General features: G+C 42.3%; 1 protein-coding gene across 1 annotated transcript; it reads right to left on the bottom strand.

The window, feature by feature from the left end:
* Positions 1 to 1677: 1677 nt before the first annotated feature.
* SLC26A3 (solute carrier family 26 member 3) lies at positions 1678 to 24549 on the bottom strand. Its single transcript, XM_025207407.1, has 20 exons — positions 24419 to 24549; positions 23483 to 23622; positions 23247 to 23357; positions 22867 to 23021; positions 21955 to 22119; positions 19862 to 20014; positions 17702 to 17784; positions 15800 to 15947; positions 15563 to 15676; positions 14925 to 15002; positions 14169 to 14264; positions 10744 to 10850; positions 9799 to 9868; positions 9622 to 9714; positions 8041 to 8136; positions 7139 to 7372; positions 5767 to 5821; positions 4439 to 4584; positions 3449 to 3514; positions 1678 to 1701 (listed from the first exon to the last, which is right to left on the bottom strand). The coding sequence occupies exons 1-20, from the start codon at positions 24547 to 24549 to the stop codon at positions 1678 to 1680; spliced, it is 2265 nt and encodes a 754-aa protein (XP_025063192.1).

Here is a 24549-nt window from a genome sequence, read left to right as displayed (position 1 = left end):
CACAGTCTTAGGTGTTTGTTTGGTGGCCTGCTTTTGCTTTTCTGACTGGACCTTGTTCCCAAGCCTGACTTTGATATATTTTTCCCTTGAGGTACATGGATTTTTTTACTGATTTCCACATCTGTCAATCCCCAAAACAGAAGTAAAATGTACTGTATGTGAAGTGTGCCAATGAAGAACTACTGTTGCCCTTTCACTGCTTGGCACTATAAGATGCACTGGACCATAGGACTGACCCCCAGACATGACTTGTTCATGGAAGTTTAGGCACTTTGGAAAGGAAAAGATTTTTTTTTTAAGAGTTGTCTGCTCTCCAAGGAGGTAAAAAGCCACAAGGTTTGCTTTGTAGTTTGTCCTGGAATGAAACACTAAAGAACAGAACATCACACTGCTGTGGTCAAGCACCACTGACCTTAGAGGCAGATCAATATTTAGGTTTCTGAGAGGCCTTTGAAGTAAGAAGCCAGTAAATCTAAATCCCCAAGTGGACCATGGAAGCAACAATATAAAACAGGAAGCATGTGGCCACAGTCCAGAAATGGGAGTCTACCAAGAGAAACACCGCAACTAAATGACTAACAGAGATGAACACAGAAAATTGCAGAAGCCTGAGCAGGGGAGCCTGTGATGTTCAGTGAAGTGGATAATCACCGGTATGATGCATACACACGCAGACAGATCATGGTTGCACTTTGGAAAGGAAAAGATAGCCACAGCTGCAGCCTGAGCTGCAATTTTCTGTGTTCATCTCTGTTAGTCATTTAGTTGCGGTGTTTCTCTTGGTAGACTCCCATTTCTGGACTGTGGTCACATGCTCCCTGTTTTATTGTCGCTTCCATGGTCCACTTGGGGATTCACATGAACAGAACTGCACAAGTGCGTGACAAATGTCCAGCATGGCTTTTGTATATTGTATATGTCCCTCTCTGAAAATGCAGGGTATGGCAAGTGACAGCTAGAAATAATGCAGCCGGGGTATTAACCAATGTTTTCACATTTCACCAAGTAACTAAATGTTTTCTTGTCCTGTTTCTTGTGTTTTAACATCACTGGAAGCCAAAGAAATATACCATCCCTGTGTTTGTAAATGCTGTGTACATTGATATCAATATTAAAGTTCTGAAATAGATATGTGATTCACTTTACATACCATTTGAGACATAAGAGAAAAGGCCTACCAATTTAAAAATAATTGTCAGTCAGTCAAGTCAGGTGTCTTGTAGGATCTTCAACAAAACGTTATCAAATTATGTGTGAGATAAAGAAAAATGTGACTAAATTATTAAACTATAGTATATAAATACAAGACCTCAAATAGCTGTTTAAACATGACAGTACATAATTTTGTTACTGTACAGGTTGTTTAAAAATTGTTTAATAATATACACATATATATACACATATGTACAAGTGGTGGTAGGATAGCCTCAATCACTTTTTCTCCTTCATAAGTATATAAGCTAACAAACTATAAAAGCTGAAAATTCACATCATATCAATCTACATTATATATAGCATACAACAAGCCAGTTCCAAACCCTGAAACATAATCCTGTGTAGTAAAGTCCCTCATACAATGTATGAACATATCTGTAACTGTCTTCACACACGAATATATCCGTATTCATCTTCTGCAGGTGACAGTCTATTGATTGGATGATGCCAATGTTTAGAACATTAGAATTTTGTTTCTCCTGGAAACTGTAGAAAAGAAACAAATAAATATTACTTCTAGATGCAGAATAGCTTCTTCATGCACCTTTGTAAACTGTACAGAAAGATTTTTTCCAGTTTTGGGAGGTTAGAAGGGTTTTATGTTCCAGACTAACCCATATGTTCCACTCTGGCTCATTTGTGGCTCAGTCTGCTCAGGATATTTCTCTTTCTCTCCCTTGCAACCAAAGGCTGTCCTGACAGTGCTACTTTCCCACAAGAATTACAATTGTGCCCCATCACCCAAGTCCATGGTCCACTTGGGGATTCACATGAACAGAACTGCACAAGTGCGTGACAAATGTCCAGCATGGCTTTTGTATATTGTATATGTCCCTCTCTGAAAATGCAGGGTATGGCAAGTGACAGCTAGAAATAATGCAGCCAGGGTATTAACCAATGTTTTCATATTTCACCAATTAACTAAATGTTTTCTTGTCCTGTTTCTTGTGTTTTAACATCACTGTAAGCCAAAGAAATATATTATCCCTGTGTTTGGCACATGAGGTTGTGAGAATAACACCACAGGGAAATGTACTCACTAACCATGTCACCTGACTCACTCCAAAAAGAAGCCTGTCTCAGTTTAGAAGTGTGCAGTCCCATCATTAGTCTTTTCCTCTATGGTAAAATGGTAGCAAGCAGTGGAGGGGAGAGGCCTCTGATCAGGAGGTTCAGCAGACCCCAGGGGAGAGCCTCTCATTTACTGCAGGCAGGGCAGAAGGTTTTCTCTCCATCCAAAGTGGGGAACTTCTCCTGCCCCATGGCTATCAGAGAGCTCATGGGCTGAGAAACCCAACTCAGGGTGTTGTGGCAGGGATGGGTGGTCAGCAGAGAAAGCAGTGGAGCTAGTAATGATGGACAGTTCTCCCTTTCTTCCCAATGAGGAATTGTGTCAGCCTGTTGGCTGTAGGGAATATGCTTAATAATTTATCCTAGGCAAGGTCATAGCTTCCCACCACTGCAGTGGTTTGCCCTAAATCAGGGGCCAGCAAGCTATGGCCTGCAAGCCAGATTTGGCCCACATAGCCTGTGGATCTGGCCCACAGGGTCACAGCTTTGGTGGTATTTGGCAGTAGAGGGGGGTGCCCCGAAGCCACACCATGGTCGCATGCCTGGGACTCCAGTGGAGGAGCACTGCCTGTGTCCCACCATGCTCAGGCAGCATGGGTCCCAGTAGAGCGAAGTTTCCCCACCTGCTGCAGCTGAGTGGGAGAGAGAAGCAGCAGCAGTGATTGGGTCCTAATGCCTGTCCGCCTCTGACATGAGCTGTGTTATTTTGGTGCCCCCCAGCTCCTGCTGTGCTCTCTGCTGGAAAATGTTGCCAACTCCTGCCCTAACTAGCACACCAAGTATTGGCTGCGAGTCAGTCCTAAACAAGCAGGATGCAGAGGTTGGGGGTTGGAGGCTTGTCCTCTTAGGTCACTGTCCAAGCCTGACCCCACTGTCCAGGGGTTTGAACCCTGGTGGAAGCTCACATGATATGAGCTGGTAGCTTCAGTTTGGTTTCTAATGGATCACTACATCCACATCACCAAAGCCAGAACTAGCACCTTTTGATGGCTGTATCATCAGTGACCACTAAGTGCACTGCTCCCATGCTCCTCCAGCATATAATGAGATCCAGTGTGAGGTGAGCCCCTGGACTGTCGGGGGGAGGGGGAGGTGCCTTTTACTGGTGCTTGAATTCAGGCAGAAATGTGTTAAACAGTAAAAACAGAAGTGAATGACTCACCATGTGTTCCCGGCTACGTAATCCTCCATCTGTGTTGATGATATAGTGATCATAACTTCCCTTCTCCTGTAGTGAACAGAGAAGTGTCTGGGTTAGGAAGTTATGCTCTGTGCCTTTCTCTTTTTAGGTAATTTTAGAGGTCATTTTGCATCTAGAACTCAGAAAATGTGGCTCCCAAGGATCTTGGCCACAGCATCCACTATGTCCATGTCAGGGGTGGCCAACGTATGGTACATATGCCACAAAGGGCACCAACAGATTCTGTGTGTGGCACATCGCTGATCAGAGAGTGGACAGGCAGCACAGTGGCAAATAGGGCAGAAAGCAGAGCAGCAGATTGGACAGGGGAAGAATGTGGGGCTAATTTGTGGGCCACCTGTCAAAAAGGTTGGCACCCACTGGTCCATGTGAGGGAGGGGACAGAGCTGAGTCCTTCTGACCTAAGCGTAATCAATCTTAGTAGTTCTGTGACTGATCCAGGAGCATCCAGATTAAGAGGCTGTATCAGTTTTAACTCAGATCAGTTGAACTAAACCAATTACGTGCAACTTTTGAGTGTCACCAAAGCCTGGCACACTTGAATGCAAGCAGCACTAAACCTCAATGAGTCTCTCCTACAAATGCTGCTGGAGTGTAATCATGATGAGGGGGACCTGAGATCCAAAAGGGTCCCTGTGGCTAGTGAGAAGTGGTAGTAACAGAGCACTGGATAGGCTGATCCTCTACGGAAATGACAGCTCTCTTTGCTGTGGCTCCATAAGATTGAAAGGCCATGCCCCTGACCCATGACAGGGCTTTTAGCCCCTATCCCTCTCTGACACTGACAGTTTGAAGAGAGCTTTCCTTCACAGACTTTCCTGAGTGACCCACCCTGGGCCATCCTCTGTTGGGTGCTTGTGCAAGAATAGATGAGACTAACTCTACAAATGACCTGAGAGCGTGGTAAGGTGCTGATCCAATGGGCATAGAGGATAGTATAGCAACCGGTACCTTGTTGGTCTGGAATTTTGGTGAAGTGGCCATGTCCTTCTTCATCAGGATGTACAACACTGCATCATGAATGGTGAGGAAAAACATAGAGGATTTCAGCTCCTCATCAAAAAACACACATCTTTCCAGTTTATCCAGGAAGCCATCTGCAGGGAAACAGAATCAAGTTACAAATCGGCAACCTACCAGCCTGGAAGTTATAAACCAATGACCTCCAGGCCTGGAAGTAGAAAGGAAGAACTCAGAGCCCCAACACGTCCTTCGAGAGAGCACAGGGATTTTCCAAGAAGGGCTCTGCATCATGTATTTGTTCAGATACCATGAGGCCTGAGGCTCCCCTATCTAGCACCTCGTGCTGCCATTCATTTTCTGCAGCACAAAGTGAGTATCAAACAGTTCCCTTCTGACGGGCAGCAGTTCACACCCACCTGCATGCCCTGTGCAGGCGAGAAAACAATGACTGTATGAAGGGCAGGCTAGAAGAGAATTTGGCTCATCTTGCCTCTTTTCTTCTTAGAGGGTGCAGCCTAAGGCACCTGTCTTGAAGAGGCCAAAAGCTGTGTGTCTGGGCTTTGCAAAGTCCCTACATATGGTCTTAAAGCACCATCATACAGTGTACAGTGGATGGGCCATAGCCAGTCCACATAACCTGTAGTTTCACATGGCTGTAGTTCAGCAAAGACAGGTACCCTATGGCTGTAGTGTCTGGGCAAAGTTAGTCACTGGGTTCTACTATGACTGGGGGGTGATGATTCCTTTTCCCATCCATCCCAGTGAGAGATTTGTGCAAACACAGCCTCAGGCTCTGTTTGCTGTCCCAAAATTGGGCAATTGCTATATGGGTACTTTCAGGGGGCACAGGCAAGAGAGACCTTTTTTATTTCTCTCTATACATCTGATTTCTTGGTAACACCAATCAGATGGAAAGATGTGAAGATCTAAAATAGACAAAACTGTCAGGGAACAAGACTTTGTGACAGGAAAAAGTGAGCCGTGGGATATTTAGAGTGGATGCAGACAATGCTATCCCATTTCCCCTTCCCTCTGCCCTCATCCAGAATGAGAATTTTATTTTGGTTGACGATTGTTTAGTTCAGTTTCTGGGTATAAATCAAAGTCAGCCTTGCTCATCCCTGCAAGGTTAGTTTAATTTGGGTGTGGCAGCACAACTTCAAAGAGTATTTTCATGTAAAATTTATCCTCAGTACTAATGTATGGTGGGAAATGAGGATGGTATAAAAAAGAGGTTCTCTATCTCTCTGGCCCAGTGAACATTTAACAGGTAATTGGTTGTTTAAAACAAGGGGGATCAAAATGGAAGAATTTACCATGTACTCCCACAATATAAACGTCTACGTTGATCCGGATAAATTCTTTTAAAGTCTGTGAAATAGAAAGCAGACCATTATTAGAGACTAACTCCTTTGTTATGGACTCAACAGCAATCACAGTGATTAGATACAGCAGGTGTCTGCAGCACCTTTAAGAAATCAGTTGTATTTTGAATGCAAATAAATGGATTTTAGGCTCAGGTTCTGCTTCTAGAAGACTCACTGACCAGGATAGAATCCTAAAACTAACACTGGAGTTTAGAGTAAACCTTGATAAGCTACACTAAGAAAGAGTTTATAATTATATATTTTAAGGAAAGGATTGATATTAAATAACATTAATAAGAGATGCAAAGAAAAATCTTTCTTTGAAGAAAATATCTCAGTCCAGCATTCATATCAATGCTTTACAGATGAAGAAACTGAGACTCCAGGAGGTTGACAGAATTTTAAAAAATACAGAGACTCTGTGCCACTCTGAGCTGTTCCATGAAGCATGCACTATCTCTTGTTGTACACATGCCTAATGCTGAAAAAGTATATTGTAGCCACCACAGAACATCATTGTGTGTTTGCCACTAACCATCACTGAGACAGAGAGCCCAGGGATAGTGTTGGACATTTTCCAAACAGCAGCTGTACTGCATCTTTTTGGAGTGCAGCAAATGGAGGACAGGTGTTCTGTGCTTCAGTGCAGCACTCGAATTTGGTTGGAAGTGGTGTAGACATGCCCATAAAACCAAACAGCCATAACTTCTACTGAAGATAATAGAAACTGTGGGCACTCAGCTCCCATGACAGTAACACTACTAGATTTGGGTCCCAAATTAAGGGTTTAAGATGCCTATCTGCAGGCACTGATATTTGAAAAGTTGAACTAAAACTTGCCCAAAGTCACTTATCACATCTGCGGCAGGAGCAGAAGTAGGAGCCAGATTCCTAGCCCAAACTCAGAACCCCAGGCCATGTTCTATATGTTATGTATGGTCTAGCACATCACCACAAACACAGTTACATTTTCTTGGAAAATTTAGACAAAAGAGGAAAAACATTTTTATTGCTATTTTTATTGCTATGTCCAGGATTTTCAATTTAACTGAAAGCTTTTCACAAGGAAAGCACATACTTTCCATGCACTATTTCATTATGCTGAAAACCTAATTTTCTGTTGAAAAACAGTTTCAGTGGAACATTTTCTATCAGTTCTAGCCACTGAAGTCATTGTGAATGAGATTTTGAGGCTCTAGGATTAAACCTGTATGCAATCTATTTTTACGCTCATAGATGCACATCTTGATGAATGACATTATCTTTGCACTTTTTTCACCTGTAACCACTGACTAGTTGTTTCATGAAAGGTAATTGTTACCTGTTGGAGGACTCTCACGGCAGAAACATCAAGAAATGTTACTGCTGAAAAATCAAGAATGATGCTGTGGACGTCAATCCTGGGCACTCTGATGTTGGGAGGAAGGTCGGAGTTCCAGTCAATTTGCATGGGCAAATCTGCCATGTTAGTGGGCTGGTCCAGTTCCTCTATTCTGTTGTTATCTAATTCTTCATCAGACTCAGTGATACCATTAACTGTGCAAATAAAGCCTTTCTGTGTCAAAGAAAAATGGCTAGAATTAACATTACAGCTTAAGCTATTGGGCAGGGTTTGGAGTATGTCTGGTGCATACACTTATATACAACACTGTGGTACTGAAGAGACAAAACACTAAATGAATGGATCATGTTCTACCCATGCTTTGTATTGAAAGGGATTCCTTCTCCCTGTACTTTGTACATTTCTGTTTTCAACCAATTACTTTGTATTTTGTTTTGCACATTTCATCAGGGTCTGGAGACTCTCTTCAACTTGGGCAGGCTCTGGATGGTCCATGAAAAGTATGAAGGTGGTTTACTTGAAAAAAACTATGTATGTGCTCCAATCCCAAAGTTAGCTACATATCAAGCCTTTACCTCTTTGGGATCTGATCTTGAAATGTGAGGACAAGCAAGACTCACTGAAGAGAAGATGCCTGCATTAAGCTGTAGGACAGGGACCAGGGCTTATATTTAAAAAAAACTTATTTTTGAAGATTATATTTAGCTTAAGCCATGGCAATATGGGGAAATGCTTAACTTGTCCTAACTGGCATTGACATGGGGAAAGCAACCAGCTCTCACTCAACTCAAAGTGAAACTGGGGTGCCTAACTACTAGGGGTGCCTTTAAATCCTTTCTTGTAGTTTGTCTCTTTCCAACCTTTCAAGTCAACACACTTACAGGGGTTACTTGTAGCTCTCCTTTCTTCAGCATCTTTCGGATTTTCCTCAGAGCTTTATTGCGTTTCCTCAATACCCTCAATGGATTAAAGCCAACCTGCAAAATTACACCTTGATTAACTCTCTGGATTCCTTTGCATGGAGAAGGGAAAACTTGATGTTAGTTTAAAAGGGACTGCAGGGGGAGGGAGGGGGGGCAGGTTATCAGCAAATTTCTGGCTAGTGATAGAGCTACATTAAAGCAAGCAAGCAAACAAACAATGGCCTTTAGATAATTGACTCTAGTGAATCACACATCATGTGCACAGCTTTCTTGAGAGAGCAATTTAGTTGCTGTCAAGCAAATGACATCAGTCTTTTGGAAATTCCCTTTCTGAGCTGGATTCTTATCTCAGTTACGCTGGTGTCTCTCTGTAGTAGTTCCACCTGTTAGTGTGCTCCCATCAATCATATCTGAATTACTTTGGATTAGCTGAGTGACTGGGATCAGAATCTAGCCCACAGGATCTGCTTGTTGTCTAGAGCAAAACTTCCTTGTCTCACAGCTATGAGCAGCGCCATTAGATTTAATGGATGGATAAAGGACTCAGTGACAAACTCCTTGAAGTCAGTGGAAGGATTCAGGACTTCAGCAGACTTTGGATCATGTTCATGGTGATAGGAGGTTGGGCTCTGTGTTCCCTAGAATTGTGCTGCTATCTTTGTGCTATGCAAGCACCTCTTTTCTTAGTGGGTAAGCCTGCACAGCCAGACAAAAGTATGATTGTAGCACACACTGGCATGGTCCTGCTAGCAGAGAAGAGAGGGGGCAGTGCAGACTTCAGTACAGGCTAATAACCCAAGTGTATGCTGTGGGTCCTTAGCTGGCTTGTACTTGGCTGGCTTACCCTTGCTGAAGCCCATGCTGTGATCTCTCCACTACTATATTGTGACCTAGCACATAAACTGAGATGGAGAGTGCAGCATACCTGCCTAGTGCCTCCATATGCAGTAGTCAAAGATGGGATAATACTGGAAGTGAGAGGCAGAAGGACATGGGAAATCTCTGGGTGTCTGTGAAGGGCTAACCAATAACAGTGAGAGATCATCATCAAGGGTAGGCCACAGAGGGAGTTGAATTCAGTTAAAAGAACATCCCCAGAGCCAAACTGGTAAAATCCCTGCAGGCTATCATTCCCTGATCTCTTTGCTGACATATTTTCACATAGCTGTTTTGCTGCTTGTCTTTTAGGATTGTCAGATCTTTGGGGCAAAGACAGCCTAGCACTTCTTGGGTTGCTATTGCAAGAAAATATTTATTACAGCATCTCTTTGAATCTTCTCTGTGATGCTTTTTTTTTTTTAACTTTTTAAAAGTATGTAATGACAGTAGAACAGTAGTAGGCTCGTTCCCTCTCTCATGGACACACGGGTACAAATTAGGATCTTAATTCATTAAGATTTGTAAAATTCTTTGAGCTCTTTGAATTATATTCTGTATATGCAAATTAGTTATTATTAAGTATTATTTATTTTTATTATTTCATTAATTCATTTGCAATCAAAATAATTTCTGTGAAGTGACAGGCAGCAAAAAACTTACAGCTTTTATAAGCTTGTCCTTGAAGAACTCCATATTAGCAAAGAAGACTGGGGCAGAACATCTGAAAATCTTCACTCCCTCTGGTTCATATATCTACACAATAAAACAAAGGTATTACTTACAAGCACTATTTTACAGACCTGCAACAGTCAATATAAATAATGTATAAGCTCTTACATCTGCATAATCCTTTCTGTTTTTGTAGATGTTGCTTCTTCCCACATTAGCCAAAAGAGTGCAATTTGGACTGTAAATGAATACAAAAGATACTGATGTATTATGCTAAAACTTATCAAATGAATAATTATTGCTGTGCTAATAAACTTATCTTGCTGTGTGAAAGCTATACAGCCCTAATTTCTGATAAAATAAATCATGCTCAGGACTAAAGATAACTGTATTGATTGTGGAGTCTATTTAAAGGCCTTTCGCACTAAGAGAGAAATTAGCCATGAAGAATTAATTCAAATGGCAGGGAAAAACTATCCTGAGAGAGACTGAAATTTATTATGAGTCAGATTGGGAACTCTTTATTCGTGCTGCTGAGTGGTTACTCGCACAAGTAGCAGCAGCAGCAATCGTAATAAAACCTAGCTCTTATATAGTTAACTAGCTTCTTTTGTCCCACTGCAGTGTCAGATTGATCTTGTTGGCTTTGTCCTTTGATGGGAATTATGAGTAACTGCTCCCCAGTGGACTCCCAGTCCAGCCTTCTGATGAGACCTATAAAAATACTGAGGTGAGTATTCAAATTATTTTTCTCATTAAGTGGGGGCAAAATACACTGTTCCCATTTAACACATGTATACTTTATATTGTTTAACACATGTATACTCTAATTCCTTTGTTCTCTGTGAACAGCATGGGCCAAGTGTTTTCATGAGATCTTAAGTTTCATTTCTAAGTGTGTCCTTCAATTTGTGGCTTAAATCAGCTGTGGATGCAAATGCTATTACTTAGCTATCTAAAAACCTAACTGACATTCCCAGAGACAGCAAGGACAGCTCTATCCTATCATGTCTACTAGGAATTTATTTTGAGTACAAAATTGCAGGCCTGACTGAGTTTATTTCCAGCACGATATTTGCATAGGATTTAACTTTATATTCAACCATTACTCACAACTGTGTGCGGAATATGACAGTCAGAAGTTCAAATCCAACAGCAGCTGCTAGTCCAAGATCGAGCCCTAGTAGAACAGCAGCTACGAAAGTCACAAGCCATATCATCTGTAAAGAACAGACACGATATCAGATGTTATCATCCATGAAAAGCAGAAGCATGACCCCAGACTGGGGGTCAGGAACTGCAAATCATAGGCCTGAGGTGGACTGTTCCTAATCTCCTGAACAAGCTGCTTAAATTTTCTTCCTCACCTGCAGAGCACACATGGTTTAGCTTGCCAAGCATCACCAAGGGGTAATGGGAAGATTTCTTAGTTAATACTGGAGAATCTTTTTAATGATGCTAAGGTCTACATGCAATTGGTATGAAGTGCTTGTAGAGTCTCTATCACTTAAGGCAGGGGTGGGCAATTATTTTGGCTGGTGGGCCACATATGTTTTGGTGAGCTGTCAAGGGCCGCACACATAAAATCTTTCAGAAGATATCATTTTAACGAATTATAGATAAAAAAATCATATACTAAAACTCAAACATCTATTATAACATATTTTTATTTTATTTAAAAAATAATTTTGTCCTGATTTATGGTTTTTTGAGTAATGTATATAGAGGTGATTCCATAATAGCTCAAAATAAAGTCTTACTTTTGTATACCATGTGTGGGGTGGGAGATGGAGGGAGGGGATTGGCGGGATGTGGGGTGTGTGTGGAGGGGGTGGGGATTTGAGTGTGTATGGAGGGCAGGCATGTGTGTGGGTGGGTAGATGTGCGAGTGTGTGGTGGGGGGTTGCCCGTGTGCTAGGTCCTGAGAGCTGGCCAGGGGTAGAAAGAAGGGGGTGGGCAGGGGGTACATGCAGCAAAGCTTGCCCAGGCAGTGTAGGTGCAGGTGCTGGCTGCACCCACAGTGCTCTGCATGGGGCTGAGCCCTGCTTACTCCCACCCAGGGCAGTCTACACCATGCTCTCACCTGCACCCAGCCTTGGCTCTGGCCAGCATGCATAGCTTCCCAGTAGGCCTGTTACTGGTGTGATTGCAGCTGCCTGTGTACTACTTAGCTCCCCCTGCCTTCAGCAGCTCCTTTTCCTCCTGCCTCTGTTATGCTGCTCTGCGCAGCATGTAGTGCAGGGAAGCAACGGTGACTATGGGGATGTGTGCTGGGCACCGCATGGCCAGCCAGGCAGGAGTGGAAGCTGCATCTGAGTGGCTCCTGCCCCAGTGCACGATGTTCCAGCTCCAGGCCACCTTACACCCACTCAGCCACCTGCAGGTTGCTGCTCATTACACCAGGCGGCAGAGTGGGTGGAAGGTGGTCAGGAGCTGGAGCCCTGCATGCTCGGGCAGGAGCCTCCTGGCTGCAGCTTCCCCCCTGCCTGGGTGGGCATATGGTGCCTGGTGTGCATCCCCAGGGCCGCTGCCACTTCTCCAAGCTACCTGTTGCCTGGAGCTGCATAGCAGGGGCAGGAGGAGGTGGAGGTGTTGGAAGCAGGAAGAACTGAGCAGTACCTGGGTGGCTGCAGTCCCATTGGGAAACTGTGTGCTGTGTCTGGTGGATACAGGTGGGAGTGTAACATGGGCTTCTCTGAGTGGGAGCAGGCAGGATTCAGCCACATGCAGAGCAACATGGGGGCAGCCATGGGCTGGATACAATCAATTGGTGGGCACCCACCTGCAGGCCAGATTCAATCAGTTGCTGGGCCAGATCTGGCCTGTGGGCAGTATTTTGCCCACCCCTGACTTAAGGCATCCATGGCCAACTTGGATAACCATTTATATCAGGCAAATAGTGCTAGACATATGCCAGCCTCTTAGATGTCAACGATAAAGGCATCGTTTCAGCTGTGGTTAGTGTGCTGGCTATTTTGTGCAGACTCAGCTGTTCTCATCAGCTTGCTACTAATACCAGACATGAAGTAGACAATTTTGTCCACTTTACTGCTAATTCCAGCTATATTGAAAAGTCCAGTATAAATAGTAGGGATTAAAAAAGGTATATTAAAAAGTGCTTCTAACTAGTTGAATTTTCTTTAAAATCTACCAAAAGAGCAAGATAAAATGTAAATCATGATATTGGCAAATGTAATATTTGTAAATACATCTTGGACATTTAATAGAAAAGAGGAAGTGTTATTATAATTATTATATATTGATAATAGTATTAGTGTCATTATTATAATTGCATTATTATAATATAGTAATACAATGAAGTATTAGTATACAACAACATTTTATTATTAACATAATAATGTTACTGATGATGATGACAATGATGATAGTAATAGTAACAATAATAACACTACTAATAATGATAATAATAATGTTTGCCCATAGTTGTTGTCATAATGTCTACTGCCACATTGTTGGTAGATAAGTATCATTATCCCCATTTTTCAGATTGGGATGCTGGGGCCCAGAGCAGTTAAGTAACACAAAAAATCAGTGTTGAGGATGGAAGCTAGATCTTCCAGTTCCTAGCAGTGTGCCTTGTTTACTGGACAAGGATGCTCCATGGCTATATCGGTACAGGTAACCCCCAAGCTATACCGTTAGCCAGTGGGGGACAACCTTTTTGGCTGGCATACCACAAATTAGCCCTGTACCCTCCCCAAGTGCCACTCTAATCTCCTTCCCCTGCCCAATCTGCTCCTCTACTTTCTGCTCCCAGCCTTGTGCCCCCTGCTTGAGTTGCTGCTCTGTCTTCTGTTTCCTTCCTGTGCTCCCTGCCCAATTTGCTACTTTGCTTTGTGATCCTTGCTCTGTCTACCCATGCTCCCTGCTCCCTCCCTGATCTGCTGTGTGCTGCTACATAAACTGTCTGTGCCACTTGTGGCACATGTGCCACAGGTTGGTACCCCTGCTGTAATGTAAAGTGATGTTCTTTACTTGATTTTTGTAACTATCAATGGTTGTAATGGCAGATATATGCACATTCTAAAGAGACAATATGTTCATAAATTTGTATTCAGTAAGCTCAATATTCATTAATTTTCTGACTGCTTTTCATATTTTGCCTTCTATGAGGTCAGAGATAGTTACCTGTAAGTCTGAAGTCATGCAGAAGGTAGGGCAGAGTGGCACCTTAGCCACTAGCTGGTTCAGAAAGGCATGTTATAGGTTGTTGCCTATAAAATGTCATACCTGCCTAAACTAGCTAGTCTCTGCCTCACTTGAACTTGAAAGGTGGAATTTTTTAAAGGAGAGATCTGTTTGGGCAAAAATGAAAGTCAGGAGAAGAATAAAAAGAGAGAAATAAGATAAAAGCATGAGACAGAAAATAACCCTCAAACAATTATATGAACATAAACAAAGCAGGTCAATAGTATATGCAAAGCAAGTTAAAAACCAAACAGAAGCTATAAAGGAATCTGTAAAATAAATGACTGCAATAGCATTTTATCTTTAAATGCATATTAGTTCCCACTTACACAATCATATTTGTCCTTCTTCCATAAAATGCCCACTTCTCGGAACTGCATCAGCATCCCCTTTAAATTGCCAAGAGCCAAAGCCGCAAGGACTGACTGTTAGAAAACAAAGCACACGCTGAATTTTCAAGACAAGAAAAAAAAAAAGCTGAATGTTATAATGCAAAGACAAATGTTAATAGAAGAATACCATGCATCAGAAGAGGAGTCCTGCCCATTTGGGAGGCCTACCACCACAGCCTATTGGTTTGGGCATTCCTCTTCAAGGTATGAGATATCGGTTCAAACCATCCAGATTTGGATACCTAAGCCTCAGAGAAGGGCAGTGTGTAAAACACACCCCTCTTCTTGCCTAGTGGATAGCTTAGACAGCTTCCTTCCTAGCCCTAGGCTTTTGTGGATCCTCTCTGCATACAGCGTGCGGGGAGTGCTGCAGGACTGGGGATTCCATTCAGCAGCCAGGCACTTAACAGTTAGGCGCTGCAGTGCTCAGGCTTGTGGCAGCTAAAGCACAGTTGTGGATCAAGCTCTAGGTCAATGACAGTAATACTTTCCTATGATCCCATGATCCTATGTTCTTTGCAGCTGCATCTTTTGTGGAGAACAGCTGTGGAATTTAACAGGATTGGGCTCTATCCGAGCTTAGCCCAAGCCTGCTCCTTCTGAAACCGGTACCAACATTCCCATTGACTCGAACCATAGCTGCCCTGGGTCTTTAATAAATACTGAAAAATTCTATGCCAAATAAAGGAGTACCTTCTGCAGTGGCTCCAGGAGAAATCCAATGGCCAGGATCACAATCATGACAACGATGGCTGACAGAAAACCAGCAATCTGAACAAAAAAAAGGTTTCCACTGTAAATTCCTATCCTAGAGCATTTTGTGCTGTCAGAAGCCTTAAACAGGCATTCATTTCTAGCACTGAGAAATTTCTACTGCTAGAAATCCTGTTGGACAGTGAGCATACAGGCACTGAGCCTACATCTGCCCCTCTCCTCTGTTCTCCCTGCCTTCCCCAGACTGGGGTGAGCCTGGACTGGGAAATGCATGGGAAGCAGGGGTTGCTCCGTTCTCCTGGCCCCTCCACCCATTCCCTGGACCAGTGGATCCTGTTCTAGGGAGCAGGTGGGGAGCACAGTGTGATTGTTCCACTTTTCTCCCAGACTGGACTGGAGAGTTTCTCATGCAGCAGAGATCTTCCAGGTATCAGCCTGGAAGATCTTTTTCCTTGTGGGGGCATATTTCCCCCAGGCGAAATTGAATTAATACTTGTATGCTCATAGTTTCTATTGATAGAGCAACTATTCTCCTGGTAGAAACACAACACCTGAATATGACCTGGGGAGGCAGCTTTAATACACCAAACTCTGTCAAGATCTTGGATTTGTGATACCTGTGTTTTGCCTCCTGTACTCTCCTGCACACCTGTTCTTGACAGTGAGGTGCTTGCAGCAAATCCTTTGAAGGACCCACCAACGATGTTACTCAGTCCAAAGGCAATTAATTCCTAGCAAAATAATACAATTTTTTTTAAATAGTTCATTAAGATTGTTCCCAATGCAAAGCATTTCTAATGTTACTTTCACTTCCAGTTTATTAAATTAAACTGTTTTAAAATTTTCTTACTTACCTGGTTACCATCTATTAGGTAATCATGCTTGATGGAGTATACTTTAGCCACTGAAAAGGCTATGGCAAATCCAACAATTGCAATGGAAAAACCATCACCCACACAGCTTTGGAAAACATTTATATCAGGTGCAACAGGAGCTTGAAATCTGTAAAAGAAACAGAAGCTGAGAGCTGTCCCTTGGCGGGGGTACTTAAGAAGGCATTATAGTAAGTGAGACATCTATTGCACTGGGGTATAGTCCACCTCTTGTGCTGTCTTATTCATACACTTCTATGTTAAGAAATGATCAAAATATAATCCTGGATCTGAACACTACTGAACTTTATGGAAGTTTGGCTCACGATTTGGACTTCATAACCTGGGACTTTTCTGTAATCATCTCAGTTTGCAATTCACCTGGGCAAATCCTGACAGGTGTAAGATTTTTTGCTATTTTTGGTACGGTGCATATTACTTATGCTCTGAGTAAAAAGCTTACTTACTGCTAAGTGCCTTGCACAGGTCTTCTCTGCCCGTGTGGATTGAGTTGCATTCAAAAGCTATAGATAGTTCAGTAAATATTTACTAGGGAATGTCAGTCTTGGAGATTATCCACCAGGGGCCTTAATTATACTTGCTGCTCCATGGCCTTTAGGCAGGAACTTTTGCAAGTCGCATTCAATAACAGGACAATAATATGTTCCCACCCTCCAGGCTGAAGTGACAGAGATTTCCCAACATGCTGGGATATAAGGGTACCTGTAGACATGTGGGATGTCTGCTCTGATGTGCTGTAATTACAGCATGACAGAGCAGACTCGATTAATCAAGTCTACTGGAGCATGCTAATTAGCACACATCAGCAGCCTCAGCATCTTGTGTATTCAGCATCCCCTTGCTTCAAAATGGTGTAGGGGACGGGCACTTTAAAGCTTGTTGAATGAGCATTAATTAAAGCACCCCTGATGCCATTTTGAAGCACGGAATGCTGAATACATGTGGCCCTGTGGGCACTTTAATTGGAGTAGCTCCCAAGAGCTGCTCTAATGAAAGCACTCCACCCCAGGAGCATATGTAAAGATGCCCTAAGATATCAACAATTTATAAGTCATTAAAAAGCCATCTTTGAGGTCAGTTGCTGAGGGGAAAGATTGAGAAAGAGAGAGAGAGAAATACTGTGGAAGGAGTCTAAAGAAGTTGGATGATCCTCTAGTTCTAGGAAACAAGAAGCTCTAGGAAGAAGCAGGTGTGCATATAGACTAATGTTTTTAAGATCTGTTTTCCTTCTTAAATGCTTGTGTTTTAAGAAAATTCTGTTTTGCTTTAAAACAGCTGTTTGGCTCCTGGATATCATTGCCATAGTTACTGTATGGAAAAGACCACTCATCTACAGATCATGTTCCTTCTGGTCTCATCCCTTTGGCATTCTTGGCTGTTCAGTAACTCAGCAGCCCAGCTTCAACAGGAAGAGTGGCATGTCTCCTCCCCAGCAGGCATGGGAGACCTAGGTCTCCCACTTCCTGAGTGTGTGCTTTAACTATCAAGCTCTTGGGCAAAAGTTGGATGCTACCACCAAGTGTTATCTGAATTCAATGCTGCTGACAGAGGTATGGTTTGCTTACAACATACCTAATGAATCAGGTTCTTTGAAATGTAGGTGCTTCTGAAACGAACCTGGATTCAACCCAAACTGCTTATCACCAAGCAGCTGCTTTATAATAGTTTTTATCTGTTGAAGTTAGTCCTCTGAAAGCTGGGATGTCGGTTGAATGCAAAATATTTACTTAACTTCCCAGAGAAAGGAATTTATTTTCGTGTAGTTTATTTAATCAGGAAGTAGAGATAAATTAATTTGGCATTAAGGACCCTATCTGGGAAGGACATTCACTGCATTGGGATAACTAAAAATTACACACTTACCCTTGTTCTAATTTTCCAACAACATCTACTTTAAATTTGTCTTTGAAATTGCAGGCATAGGATATACCTGCTGCTATGACTGTCTGTAAGATAAAAAGATAACTGATATTAGGAACTTACAAATAAGAAAACACAGAAGCACCCCTTGATCAAAACTCCTTTCCCATTTCTATAAGAAACATGGCTTCTCTAAGATGTTTTCTAATGACCTCACTGGTGGCAAAATTAGGCTTCCCAAACTGGGTGCCCTAGGCTGTGTGTAAACGAAACAAAGGGCACGTGCATGCAACACTTTAAAGCAGGCTAAATGCTTTTGCAGCACTTTAATGGTGTTGGTGTTTACATGCCTAGGTGGTGTATTGCACATTAATTCCAGCTGCTGTAGGAAATTCAGTAGTATAATACACCTTAAATGACTTGGGGTGCAGCAAACAAAAACTCTTTTGAGGAGTTTTAGGTTGCTGCCCCTACAGCTGTGGAGTGAAGCACTGGGCTCCATGCAGCTCCACAGCTGTGCAGGAAGCCCTGTAGGCAACCTGGCAGTAGCCCAGGAAAGCAGGCTCCACCAAAAAAAGTGGCGAGCCAGATCTTTTTCCCACTCCCCACCTCTGGAGCCTGCCTGCCTGAGCTGCACAGGGGCCCAATGCTTTCCTCCACGGGTGCGGTGCCCCCCCCGGGACTGCCCGAGCCAGGTGCCTGTGGACGGGTCTACCAGCCCCCCTGCAGCTCACAGACCACTCTGCCTGCTGGCAGCTCGCCCTCTCCTCCCTGCCAGAGAGGCAGATAAGTAACAGGGTGTGTGAATGACACGGGGGTTTAATTGGCCCTAAATTGAAGCTGTGTTTTTTAAAACCCACCACTTCAATTTAGGGCCCCCGTTTCATCTACACATGTCCCTAGATGTTATAGTTAAGTCTTGTGCCCAGCACCCACCCCGCCCCGACATTCCTTTGAATATTTCCATTAGTGAAGGATTGCCCCCCGCTCCCCAAATCTGAGTATAATAATCTGAGTATCATATCACTAGAAATATATAAAGGGCTTAGTCCATCTCTCTGGGTGTCTGTGTGTCTATCTGTCTGTAATGCTCTTGGGGGGTGAGGCTCCCAGTGGGGCATACCTCCAGCCAGTGCTGAGGACAGGCCAAATTGCCCATCAAGAATGATGGCGGGGATGGAGCACCACCATGATGGTGGGGATGGAGGGGATGGAGTGGGGGGTGGAGGGGGTTGCGTGGGGCAGACGCAGATTGGGGTGGGGGGAGAATGACAGTGGGGACGGAGGGGACAGAGTGGGGGGTGAGGCTACCACCACTGCCCTTGCCCCCTCATGGCCCTGCTCCTTGAAAGTGGTGGTGGCATGGAGTGGTGCTGGTGCAGCGCTGGCCTCATCGCTCCCGTCCCTTCCATCCCTGCCATCATGGCAGCACTCTGTCCCTGCCAGCTGTCATTCTTGGTGGGCAGTTCACTAGCTATCCTATAATAACCTATTGGATAACAACCCCTATGTAAAAAATACTATGCTAGTCCACAACAGTGTTCCTCCATCCTTTCAGCTTGATGACCACTTATTCAAAGTAAAAAAAAACCTGTTTGCAGGCTCGTTACATTTTCTATAAAAGTGAGATTTCACGTTAAATTATCAACAATGATAAGCCTATCTCTCCTATTTGATAGAAATATTGGAACTTGATCATAAAAGGAAGGTGTGCAGGAAATGGGGCAATGAGATAAGGGGAGAGGCCACCTGGCAGTACATGTAAGGGTGCAGTTACTAAAACTAGTAATGCAGTTGCTGCATCTGACCTTGCATTGAAGGTCCAGACCACTCAAAGTTATTCTGGAAATTGTGTTTTCATTGCTCACAAATTGTAATAACATTCCCTGAATTCATTCAGGGGCTTGGAATAAATGATCCTTGAGGTCCCTGTGTTTCTGTGATTATATGATTTGCGATATGTCTTGACCTACTTTGTGAAAATCCTGGGGGTTGGAGAAGCAATGATAATGTTGTCCACCTGCATGAAACTTATTTAATATATTTGTCAGAGTGGAAAGGCAGCATTTGTCACTCTGTCATGTAGAAGTAATATTTAAAACTATCCCTCAGTGTCACTATCATTACACTGCACTTACAAATAAAAGTTAAAAAAATCCTTACCACAATGAGTTCAATTGGGATGGGTGCTGGTAGCTTGGCTTTGAATCGTTCATTAATTTCTTTCACCACAAACACAATGATTAGGATAATGAGTGATGTGACAAGGTCTGCAATGTTTGTTTTCTCAATCTGCTCAAATATGTTCTTTAGAGTCTACAAAATTAAGAAGAAATATAGAGCTTTGGAAATATGCTGTATTAGCTTGGCTTAGTAGACATTAGTCTTTCAAAAAGGAAAACATACATCTGTTTTTCATTAATTATTTCTTTAGTTTGGGCCAGGGGTGGATTAAGACATTTTGGGGCCTGGGCAAGAAGAAGGGAACCCCTGGGGGGGGAGGGGTTCAGAAGGGTTTATATATATAAACTTCAGATACTTTCAGATCCATTGTCAGGCATCCTACAGATCCAAGCCTGGAGGCTTGGGGTTCAGATGCCCCCAAGTTTCACTTGTCCTCAGCCTATAACCACAGGAGCAAACTAGGGAGGAGTGCCCTGTTTCCATAAAGTTGATGTGTAGCTTAGATCCTCCCACTGGAAGCTGGCCAGTGGGAAGCTGACTATGAGGATCTCATAGGGAGTCTTGTCACATTTGGACCAAGCTGCACCCTCCACTATACAGTGCCATTTTAAATCCTTCTTGGCTCTGGTACTAAGCCAGTGCAGTTGATCCTTCACTTGATCTTAGCACATAAGAAAAAAAATGCTTTTTTTATTTAAAAAAATATTGATCCAGGTACCCCTCCAGCATAAAAAGTCCCTCCAATCATGGTTTCAGAGGTGTGTGACTGGGTTCCCACTCACTCGTTTACAGTGAGTGAGCAATGTGAAGTAAGTGAGGGGAGGGCTTATTTGAATGTTGTATTTGCATAGTCTTGGTATATGCAAAATGGGTGTTTAGATAAGTCTTCTTGTTTGTTTTGTATTGATTACTGTGCCTTTTCAATGAGTGAATGAGAACTGGGTTAAAACAGAAGAATAGTCATATATATATAGCAATGTTCTTCCTGTAAGTATGGGGGTGGAGGTGCCTTGGGTCTGGTCCAGTTGGCTCATTTGTTGATCTACCCATGGGTAGGGCTCAGTTCTTGTGAAACATAATCACTTGAGAGCTCTGGTGAGTGCACTTCTGTAGAGGGTGCATCTTGCTTGCTGCCCAGCAGTCAATAGGACTTGAACTATCTGCTGGAAACTTGATTTAGAACCCCATTAAGTTATTTACATATAATCTAACAGAAAGCTATCTGATGCTAACAGCTTTTGGCTGTTATGAACCTGAGTTAGAGTCCTAAAGATAATGACAAGGTGAAAGCCTCTAACCCCAATCCCAGGAAGATAGACATTAAGAGGGGGAAACTGAACACACACAACATATTCACAAATTCTGTTTTGCTTCCTTTCTTTGTACCTTTCTCCTTTTCTTTATTTCTACTTTTTAATTACCCAACATGATTTTGGGGAGCTATGCCGAAATCAAACACATTTGCACTATATGTTCCAGTTCAATAAGGAAAGGTAGATATAATTAAGTGCTCAAATAAAGTTGAGTGAGCTATTAAAGAAATGTTAATATACTGTAGGAAAGGTTATATAATTAGTTCACTTGGGAACTCAGTAATAGATATAAGTATCACAAGATTTTGTTAATAACACCTCTTTTCCATTTTTTTTCTTTTTGTACGTTTCTTTTGGCATGCTTATTTTCTCATATTATGATCTGTTGGTATAACTTTGTTACATGCAGGGCATGTCTACACATTGCCCTACGTCACTGTAGCAATGTGCTACATCACCATATGGCACGCTATGCCGACATAGTGATCATGTAAGTCTGCATATGACTGGCAGCTACTCCACCATAGCGATGCACTCCCCCATTTTAGTGTGCCACTACAGCAAAGTAGCAGCAAAATCTAACTGTGTGCCACATGCACAGCACAGTATGAGCAGTTACTGTGCCATGCTTTAGTATCCCAAAAGGAAGTACTAAAGCATGGTGCCGTAGCAATGTTACCATACAGCAACATGTAGACACACCCACAATGTAATGCACTTTTATTGTTTCAATGGTGTTAGCAATCATTAAGTACTCACGTAGATCAATGCAAGTGGTCCACTAAATCCAGGGACTTTTAGCTGCAGCATAAATTTCAGCTGAGACACCACAATATGAATAGCTGCAGCCGTTGTGAAACCACTGATTAATGACTGAGATAAATAAATCACTATGAATCCAACCTGTATTATTCCCAGAACCAGCTGAAACACAAAAGAGCCCATCATTTGTTGATGTCATCGGAACAGTGCAGTATTGCAAGCCCCAAGCATTCAAAAGTCATGAGTTAAGTCCTCAAAAATCATGTGTGTAGCTTAGCATTAATGAGATTTTAAAAAGTAATAGATTTAGGAGCCAAGATGCCTAGAAACTTTTTCTAATGAAAACTGAGATTGTTACTTGATCACAGGCATCCAGGATGTGGGGCTTTAAGAAAAACATCCAACATTGTCAGTCTTACTATAAAATTGTAAGAGTTATCATAATGGAACAACAACCATTGTTACAGGAGGTCTTAAATCTAGGCATTTTACTTTAAATCCAAAGCAAATGTCCTTGTTCTTAGGATTTTCAGTATACCCCTATTTCTTATACATTATGAATACTTCATAATGGAAAAACAAATATTAGAAATCATCACCCAGTGAAACATTTTACAGTATTCTTTTCCAGGTAAGTACCAAAGCATGCTTTTTTTCTCTCCAATTAAATGGTCCCTTCTAAAGTACTATAATATGGATCTTAGCTTTTTTATACTTTAGCATCACAACTCCATTCTGCTCTAAGACATATGGCTGTGTATAGCCCAAATGTCAGAAGCTTCCAAATAGCTGACCCAGGTGGTTCCTGGTTAAGGGGTTAGATTGTTACATGGGAAATTATATGTCATTATGACTATTAGTAGGAAGAAATGAAGGAAAAATAGGGAGTCTGGATAGATAGAGACCAACCTGGAAAATTCCAGCAAGGACTGTAATGGATGCAGCCACCATCACTTTCTGTTCATCTATTGTTGACACATTTGTTAAAGTGCTGTTGCCCAGATCATCAGGGACTAACCTGGTAACTACATCTCCCACCATCAAGCTCAGAACAGGGAAGGGACCTAACAAACACCAAGTAATATGTTAATGTTGAAAGGGTGACATATCACTATTCATCCATCACAATTTTATTTCATATTTGAAAAATGTTACAAAACTTTCTTAAACAGCACTTTGTGCACTGTACATATAGTTACATTTTCCAATATTTCTTTAAACATCAGGTTACTACAGATAAACAGGGAAAGAGATCACTGCAAAGCAATGTGCCATCTGATTTAACTTACCAATTGAGATGTGTCTTGATGTGCCAAAGAAAAAATAGATTATGACTGGAAAAAAAGCACTATAGAGTCCATAGCTTGGGGGAACATTTGCTAGCAAAGCAAAGGCTAGACCTGTAATTAGAGGATAAAAAGGGAAAATTATGTACATATTATAGCCTGAAGTCCACAGATGTTTGAATCCTGGATTTAAATGGTAATTTAGGAGAAACAAAAGAGAAGCATGTAGTACAGATTACCTTGCAGGACAGCCACCAGCCCTGTGCTGACCCCAGAGACAATGTCACTCAGCATCCATTCCTTAAAGCGATAGGCTGGCAACCAGGAAGCTATTGGAAGCAAGCTTAGAGCAATTCTTTTGCACTTTTGTGAGGAACAACTGAAAAGATATGAGAAGCCACAGTTCAGTCATATCCAGCATGTAAAACTAAGCCTGTCTATAGCTAAACCCAACCTTGGTATGAGAAGCTGAATAATAAGAATACAGATTCCAGCCCATCAGTGGAGCCAGGAAGACGGACACAAGCTGCCTACACTATTTCCCTGCTGCAACAGGAAGATGTTTAAGGAAAACGTTGTTTTAAAATTATTTTGAAATAGTAGATGTTGGGTTTGAATAATGAGTTTTCATTTGTTTCACTGGAATGACAGAGGTGTTCATGAAGTTCTGAAATCATCTTTTGCCTCTTTCTTCCATTAATGTTCAAGCCAATAATTGTGTATTACCTTCCTTTCTCACATATCCATTCTCTGGGGTCTGTAGAGGACACTGGGGTACCTTTTCCACACTTCAAGTAAACAAACACCATTCTCATCATAGGTAGGGGACAGTCATTTCTCATGGTAATCTAACAAGATGAGTTAGAACAGGGGTAGTAAGACTTCAAAGGATTTGAGTTCATTTGGATGGATGGAGCTGCACCACTGGGGAAATGAACTGAATGGAGTTAAACTAAGAAAGAGTTTGGTCTTCAGTGTTGTGCGTTAACATCTGTTTTCTTCAGAAGGGAGATGTGGACTTTGTAAAAAGCAACAGCAGAAACCAAATGAAAGTCTTTTTAGAACAATAGCTGGAATGAAACTGTAAAAATGGGGGTCACACCATCAGAGAATTGCAGCTCAAGCTATCTATTTCTAACAGCAATATTTACAACAACAACAAAAATACTTCTTACCGAAAATATAACTTCAGATTGTCCAAAAAGGTTTTGTGGTATCTGTGTACTTTTTCATATTCTTCACCAAATAAATTCTCTGAGTACACCGGTCTGGCCACAACATACTGATTGCCTACAGGCTCAACCAT

This window comes from Alligator sinensis, unplaced genomic scaffold, assembly GCF_000455745.1.
Source record: "Alligator sinensis unplaced genomic scaffold, ASM45574v1 scaffold100_1, whole genome shotgun sequence".
In the NCBI taxonomy this organism is placed as follows: Eukaryota; Metazoa; Chordata; order Crocodylia; family Alligatoridae; genus Alligator; species Alligator sinensis.
Note: the sequence above shows the minus strand (reverse complement) of the source record. Positions and strands in the feature narration are given on the sequence as shown.

What these genes read in the sequence shown, in the direction of transcription:
- SLC26A3 (XM_025207407.1), bottom strand. Translation starts at nt 24,549, where the DNA reads ATGGTTGAGCCTGTAGGCAATCAGTATGTTGTGGCCAGACCGGTGTAC. An exon ending in ACCTAATAGATGGTAACCAG is followed by an intron (nt 15,677 to 15,799) that starts GTAAGTAAGAAA and finishes TTATTTTGCTAG; the next exon opens with GAATTAATTGCCTTTGGACT. An exon ending in ACAGAAAGGATTATGCAGAT is followed by an intron (nt 9,715 to 9,798) that starts GTAAGAGCTTAT and finishes TTTATTGTGTAG; the next exon opens with ATATATGAACCAGAGGGAGT.